The sequence below is a fragment of the Rhinolophus sinicus genome, linkage group LG13 (genome assembly GCF_036562045.2).
Source record: "Rhinolophus sinicus isolate RSC01 linkage group LG13, ASM3656204v1, whole genome shotgun sequence".
Classification (NCBI taxonomy): Eukaryota; Metazoa; Chordata; class Mammalia; order Chiroptera; family Rhinolophidae; genus Rhinolophus; species Rhinolophus sinicus.
Window position 1 is genome coordinate 34975350 of NC_133762.1, and position 8085 is coordinate 34983434.

General features: G+C 43.0%; 1 protein-coding gene across 4 annotated transcripts in view; it reads right to left on the reverse strand.

Moving 5' to 3' along the window:
* The window catches only part of RPN2 (ribophorin II), a 53510-nt gene extending 45965 nt beyond the window's left edge, over window positions 1-7545 (reverse strand). For 2 of the 4 annotated variants that reach the window (XM_074318126.1, XM_074318125.1), the window contains exons 1-2: window positions 7077-7545; window positions 3467-3660 (exon numbers count right to left, since the gene is read on the reverse strand). In XM_074318126.1, coding sequence (XP_074174227.1) covers window positions 3467-3660; window positions 7077-7530 — 648 coding nt within the window. In that variant the 5' untranslated portion in view covers window positions 7531-7545. The remainder of the gene's footprint in view (window positions 1-3466; window positions 3661-7076) is intronic. The other 2 variants (XM_019750214.2, XM_019750213.2) reach the window with 2 other exon arrangements.
* Between the last annotated feature and the right edge of the window lie 540 nt (window positions 7546-8085).

Genomic DNA, 8085 nt, shown 5'->3' on the forward strand with positions numbered 1-8085 from the left:
TCATCCTCTATTACAACATAATATCTCTGACCACATAGAATTAAGACAATGAACTCAAGATAACATATCCAGTGAGCCGGCACATATGAGGCATTCAATAAATAATAGCACTGGTTGAGTCTAGTCTGGGACAGGAAATATAAAAGATAAACCTAGGATAGAAGAAACTGTCAAAGACTACTGGATCACATAAAAACAAATAAAACACACACAGACATTTTGGCCCACTGGCAAAAATTAGACATTTTAAGCATCAAAAATAATAACAGCTGCAATGGATTGAAAGACATCAATTGGGACTGCCAGCTCTGGCCATGACAAAATTAAAGGTATTGAACTTACCCTCCTGCCATAAATAACTATAAAACTGAACAAAATATATAAAGTTGAGACACTGGATAACAAGGCTATGAACCGTGAAAGAAAGTAAAAAGTATGACAATGACAGCACAAATAAGGGGAGTTTAAGTATAAAAATACATTGTTATAAGGTTCTTTCATTACAAATAACAATGCAAAATAATAATTCAAAGTATACTGATAAGTTAAAATGTATATTACAATACAGCAACCACTAAAAAAAAATAAGTAAAGCTAAAAAGCCAGTATGAAGAGACAAAATGAAATATTAAAAAAATAATCTAAGGAGAAAGAAAATAATATAAATAGAAGACAAATAACAAGACGGCAGGCTTAACCCCAACAATACAATTAAATTAAATATAAATAGATTAAACTCCCCAATTAAAAAAATAGAGACTGTCAGACTGGATTGAAAAACAAATCCCTACTATATACTGTTTACAAGAAATAGATTAGTCTGACACCTGAATTCACTGGCCCAACTTTATCATAACTTAAAAGTGAAACTGGATATTATGTATCCACTGATAGGAAGTATACAGTACCACCTATGAAATATTTCTGTCAGAAAACTGAATATAATTAAGCTTCAAAAGCTAACTATCAGTTTACAGGAATACAAGAGATAGGGAAATATGTCAAAAACAGCATGAGGATACAATCAATCAAAGGCAGATGGTGGAAAATTCTCTGGGACAAGTGACCTGTTTTTTTCCACAATAAAAGGTATTGATGGGGGGAGGGTGTTCATAGATGAAGAGTCTTGAGAAAGCAATAAATGCAATGTATGAGCCTTGTTTAGACCCTGATTCAAATGAACTAACAAACAAACTTTTTTGAGGTAACTCTAGATAGCTGAATGCAGACCAGGAATTAAACTACATTAAAGATTATTGTTGGGGTGGCCAGATGGCTCAGTTGGTTAGAGCACAAGCTTTCAACAACAAGGTTGCTGGTTCAATTCCCACATGGGATGGTGGGCTGCACCCCCTGCAACTAAAGGTTGAAAATGGCAACTGAACTTGGAGCTGAGCTGCGCCCTTCACAATTAGACTGAAGGACAATGACTTGGAGCTGATGGGCCCTGGAGAAACACACTGTTCCCCAATATTCCCCAATACAAATTAAAAACAAAATATTATTGTTACTATTACTAGGTGAAACAAAAGAATTGTCATTATGTTAAAGAAGTTCCCATTAGAGATACAAGTAAAATGGTATGCTTGGTATTTGCTTTAAAACACTCCTGCATAAAAACATAAGCAGAGGTAAACGCAATAAAAACAGCAAAATGTGATGTTCAAGCTGGCACATGGTACAAGGAGGGTCATGATAAGTTCTCGCCACTTTTGTGAATGTTTGAAAACTTCCATAATGAAAAGTTGAAATAAAAGAGTTGCTGTTCTTTTAACTTCCACTAGACTGTAAGCTTTCTGAAGGCAGTGATTATGACTGGTTCACCACTGTATGCCCAGGGCCTAGCGCGGGTGTTCTGTAAACAACTGCTCCATGAACAAGGAGTTCATACTAAAGTGGGATTACTTGTCAATCCAGTGGCTCAGGACACTCACTACTCTGCTCAGAAAAGGAACCTTGAAGGAAGTAAACCAGAGCCAGAGAGGATCACAGGGCAACCCTGAGCCAAAGGGCTCAGGAGATACCAGCCACTAAAATACATTCCTTCTCTGAAGGATTCTACTTCTCTGACCTGTCAACCCAGGTACGGCCAGGTGACTTGCTTTAAGCAATGAAATGAGAAGGTAGAAAGAACTGCAACGCATCTCTTCTGAGCAGAAGTTTTAAGAGCCATGCTTTCATTGGCCCACTGCACAAGCTCCAGACAGAGACTATTTCATCAGGCTCAATCCCAGACTGAAGAAACATGAACAAAGCCCCAGCTGACCCATGGTGGCCACACAGTATGAGCAGAAAATAAACTTATGTCATCAGCCCCTGAGATTTGGGGTCATTCCTATGTCAATACAAGAAAGGGAAGGCAGAATTCTAAAAATGCCATCACTGATTATTCATTTAAACTCCAATCTAGGAACTGCTATGAAAGGATTCTGCAGATGTAATTAAAGCCCCAAGTCAGCTAACCTTAAAATTCAGAGATTATCCAGGCAGTCCTGACCTAACCAGGTAAGTTGTCCAATAGCAAAATGTTTCTACAGCTGGTAGCAGAAGAGTTTGAGAAATGTGAAGAGTAAGAAGGACTCATCATACCATTACTGATTTAAATGGGGAGGCGGTCACATAAGAAGAAACGTGGGTGGCACTGAGAAGCAGGGAGCAGCCCTTAGCTGAGAGCCAGCAAGAGAAGAGGGACCTCAGACCTACAACCATAATGCAGTGGATTCTGCCAATACCCTAAAGGAACTTGAAGCAGATTCTTCCCCAGAGGCTACAGATAAAAGCCCAGCCTGTCCAACACCTTCAATTTGACCTTGAGACACTAAACAGAGAGGCCGGCCAAGCATGCATGGACTTCTGACCTACAGAACTATCAGTTAATGAGGACTGTTTTAAATTGTTAAGTGTATGGTAATTTGTTGGGCAGCCATAGAAAATCAATACACAAGGCTGATACATGAGAAACCCGGCCCTAATTTCTTACCCTAGCTATCCATGCTACTGTAATGAATAAAATGTAAATTTACTTAAGACGGTTCCTAAATCAGGAAAGCTCTTCATCATGATGCATTTTCTTCATCAAAGGTCCAAGAAGCATATCAAAACTGCCTGATACAGGGATAGTGACTGTTGAATAAATCTGAATGCCCCCCCATCTTGAATCCCTTTTTTAGTAGCCAGACACACTCGGCACTTAGCAAGTATGTGTGGTAGTGTACAGTCTCACTCAGAGCTGCAGTACACGTTTCTGGAGGATCTATGTCTTGCTCTTCTTTATAGTCTGCTAAAACCCCTGGCATGGGCCTCAACATACATTAGACATTAAATAAATAAAAATTGTCAGATTGATAGAAGTTATTTCTTATATCGTATTAACCTTGGTTATCCTCAAATGAGCAAGAGCTAGTTATGACGTACACAAAAGGAACACAGTGAAGGGAGGAGGCCAGCAAGACAAAAGCGGCCTTACCTTTACATCTGACACCTGGGCACCAAGGCTGCTGAGTCCCACGATGGAGTAGAAAGCAGATTCCAAACTGGTGAAAGGGCGGTCCAGCGAGGCTTTCAGTCTCTCCACGTCATGCTTGGTGAGGTAGTGAGTGGGCGTCAGAGCCTGGGCGCTGGCTATGATTGTCAGAGCCAACAGGAAGACAGTGCTTGAACCTTGGGGGGAAATAACTATTAAACACACGCCACACTATTCGGGCGTGTCTATGTAGATAGTTGCACGGTCTCAGAACCAAATCACGTAAGGCAGGGGAGGGAACCATAAATGCTAACCTAGAGAAGGCTTAGGGATGTGGTGGGCGCTGCCTTCTCCTATCTGAAGGGTCGTCCTCCCAGCAGCCTCTAAAGCACAGGACTCGTCACACCGTTCCTGTTCCGAGCACATTACTAACTCCTGTGCCTCTCAGAGCAGATCCAAGCCAGAATCTTCATCATGGCCTTGCCCGCCTCTGAACCAGATCTCTTCTGTTTCTCTTCCCTCATCAGCGGCTCTCTGGCCTCCCGTCTATTGCTCTAAGGAGCCATGTCCTTTCTACCCAGCACTTTCATGCTTCCCCCTACTTAAACTTTGCTTAATTTTTATTTTCAGATTCCAGTTCAAGTATCTCTTCCTTAAGAAGCCCCCAACAGCCCTTCCTTAAGCGAGGTCCTCAGTACTATAAAGCAGTGAAGAATGTGGCCTCTGGGGCCAAGTTAAAATCCTAGCTCTGCCATTTATTAGCAATGTGATTGTGGCAGTTACAATGTGGCCAGCCTGTGCCTCAGTTTCCTCAAGTGTAAAACAGGATAATAGTACCTACCTCAGGGTTATTAAGAACATTATACGAGTTAATATACAAAGATCTTAAAATATGACTGGCATTCAACAAGGGCTATCTAATCTTAGCTGCTACTTCTATTATCATTGTTATTTTTGTTGTTGCTATGTCCATTCATAGCAAACACTATACTTCTAGACAGTATTTTTCACAACTATAATAGTGGAATGTCTGACGCCTCTGCTAAACTACAAGCTCCATGAGAATCGAGACTGTTTCTCTGGTTCATCCTAGTATTTCCAAGTTTTGCACACTGCCTGGCACGAAGTAGTACTAAATTATAAATTAGTATTTGTTGAATAAATGGAAGTAAAATTAATCCTCATCTATTATGCTCAGGGGACAGAAAGAAGTTACAGGAGTGGTAGGTTCCACTTCTCATTAAACATACACACACGCGCGCACACACACACACACACACACACACACACACTTTAGAATGGGTTGTGTGACGAATTGTCTGCTATTTAACAGTAATCACTGGGCTAACGTTAATGGTCCTAAATCCTATGCATATAGTGTAAAACTTAGTTTGAACTACAACACTTTTAAGAAAGGCATTATTATATCCATTTTACAAATAAAACTGAGAACCAGAGTAGTTCGCGCAGAGCCAGTCTTGGACTCAAACCAGGTCTAACAATAGTGTTCAGATTCCACTATTTTTCAGAGAATGTTGTAGAAGGGATGCCTACCATGGGGCATGAACATTAGTTGTATTTAAGTCCTTGTGTGTGTTAAATAATCTAAAAAATGTGAAAGCTCTTGTAAAAAAAAAAGAAAAAAACTAGAAAGAGACCTATAATATGGAACATTTCACTCATCAAATATTTATTGAATGCCTACTATGCACCAAACATTGACTGTTAAAGATACAGCAGGAAACAGAACAAACTCCCCCCAACCCCATGGAGCTTACCTTCTAGTGGGAAAAGAAAAATATCACACAAAATAATGAAGAGGCATTATTTATCATGTTAGAAGGTGAAACGTGCTAGAGAGAAAAATAAAATATAGACGGAATATCTGAGAGGAGCTGCAATTTTAAATACAGTAAGCCTAACTAAGAAACAAAGATACTGTGGTAGCCCTGAAGGAAAAGGAACAAATCATGAAGATATTTGGAGGGAAACAAACCCAAGAAGAAAAGCAAGTGCCAAAACCCTGAATCAGGATTGTTTCTTTACATTAGCAAGGAAAACAATATGGCTAGAGAGGAGTAAGCAAAAGGTGAGATGCAGGAACAAGGTGACAGAGGTAGCAGAGGCCAAATGCAAGGACCTTGCAAGTCATTGTAGGAATTTTGGCTTTTACTGAGCAAGATGGGAGCCACTAGAAAGTTTTGAGCAGATGAGTGATTTGATTTACATTTTAACGGGATCACTGTGTTGGCTACACAGGAGCAAGGACCAAAAGAGGGACACCAGTTAGGAGACTATTGCCATAATCCAAGTAAAAAGATGATGGTCCGAGCCAGGGGGCAGGAGTAAAGGTGGTCAGAATCTGACTAGAATTCATAGTTAAGAGCCAGAATTCCTAATGGATAGAAAGATGTGAGAATGAGAAGTCAAGATACTAATGCTGAATCCCCAGTGCCTTGTGTACAGGCATGTAACTCAATATATTAAGATCTAGTGAAAGACTGGCATTTTCCCAGCTAGACTGCAAATTTCCCTAACACAGCATCTGTGTCAGAATCTTAATCTTCCCACCGCACATTAATGATAACAATAACTTTTTTGGCTAAAATTAGCACACTTCACATGTGTCAGGTATGCCCAGACTATGCTAAGTATTTTGCATGCATTGAGTCATTAAATCCTCAACATGCAAGTGAGTGCGGTTCATAGACCAAGAAATTGAGACTCAGAAGTAGTTGCCTGTCCTAAAAGACACATAACTGGCCGAGAATCAAACTACGGGCAGTTTGAATCCAAAGTTTGTTTTCAACAGCTCTTATTACCCTCAACTTAACTAATGGAGCAGTGAGCCACTAACTTATTGTTACCGCGGGCAAGTTACTTCCTTTCTTGGGATTCCTTCTGCCCTCCAGTCTGTGAAGCGGAAATAACATAGTACACGTTTTCCAATTGCATCTCGCACAGCGTCGACACGTTAACTAGCAATGCAGTTAACTTTCTGGGGGCTTACTTAGTGTCATGCACTGTTCTAAGTCATGCACGGAGATGATTTCATTTACTACTCACAGCAATTTACGAGGCAGACAATGTGACTAACCCCTTTTACAGGAGAGAAATTGAGGTGCAGGGTGGTTAAGTAACTTGCGCTGGGGTCACATAACGGATACGTGGCAGACTGCAAATTTGTAACTTCAGAACTGATGCTCTAAGCTCCCAGAGAGGTGACTTTTTTTTTTTTTTTTTTTTTTTGCCCGTTCACTAAAAAGAAAACTATGGTCCAAAGAAGGACGCCTTGGACAAAAGCTCACTCTTAGCCCGCCTGGTCCGGGAGCCCGCGAGAGTCAAATGAATGAGTGAAGCCAGATCTAGGGTTAACCGCAGCCGCCGGACCCCGGCTGGGCCTCTGGGGGACCCGTAGCTCGGCGCCGCACCCACCCCCACCCCCACCCTTCCTCCAGACCCCGACAGTCCCATCCCGATCGCCCGCCCTCTCTCAGACCCTCGACCCCAGGAAAGCCCGAGCTCATGCCCCTGCCCCACAGGGGACGGGGATCCCGCCCGGCCGGCTCCCGAGTGGCGAGCACTGGTTTCTCGCGAGCGACGGCCCACTTGCCGAGGCGTGCCGGCCGCGGGGCCCCTTGGTCGAGCCATGCGCAACGCCTCACCCGGCAGCGCCATTCCTCCGAGCAGGTCCTACCAGGGCCCGAGCCGCAGGCTGACTTCCGCTCGGGAAACTGGCCCCAGGAGCACGCTGGTGGGGACGCCGGAGAGTCGCGGCTGACTCCACGTGCTGAAATGGGCTCTAAGCACAGGTTAGTCTGCGCCGTCCCGTTGGACCCGGCCGCTCCCAGTAGCCGCGACCGGAATTCCAGTGCTTGCGCCCAAAGGGCCCCCCAGGCCTCGCGTGCAGGCCCGCTTCCCCCCCGGCGCTCAGGCCCAGTTGGAACCGACCGCCTCGCAACGGTCCTATTCCGGGCGCCACCGCGACGCGATTGGGTGAGGCTTCGTCGGGGGCCCGAGACGAGGCCACCTCTGATTGGCCGGTTGCGTTGATTGGCCGATCGCATTGTCACTCAGTCGTCTCTCTGTGGCCCGGTCAATTTTAAAGCCATGGGAAGGGTCCCGTGGGGAGGGGCGAGCAGTAGTCCAGGGCGATTTTGTTCTGTTGTGTAGAATATTATGGCAGTTTCCTCCAGCGATTGTTTCGGTTGTTAATAACTAACCTATAAGTGATGTGTTATCTGGTTTGCAAAGCGTTTGTCTGGACTCAGTGACTTCTCATAGTAACTCTTTGAGGAGCGTATTAGCCAAAGTTTATAGGATTACCAAGTAACAGGCTCAAAAGTGAAAAGTGACTCTTTAAGAACTAAATAATAACTAACTCCACTTATTGAGCGACAGGATACCCCTATAGTGTACTAAGCGCTCTAGGTACAATACACTATTTCATTTACTCCTTAATCTCCATTCTGTGAGGTGTGTGCTGTTATTCCCATTTTATTGAGAAGGAAATGAGATTCAAACACAGGCAGTTTGACTCCATAATCTGTGCTTTTACGTAAGTGTTATGAACATATGAAGTATGCACATTATGGTAACTTATTACCGTATATTATTATCCC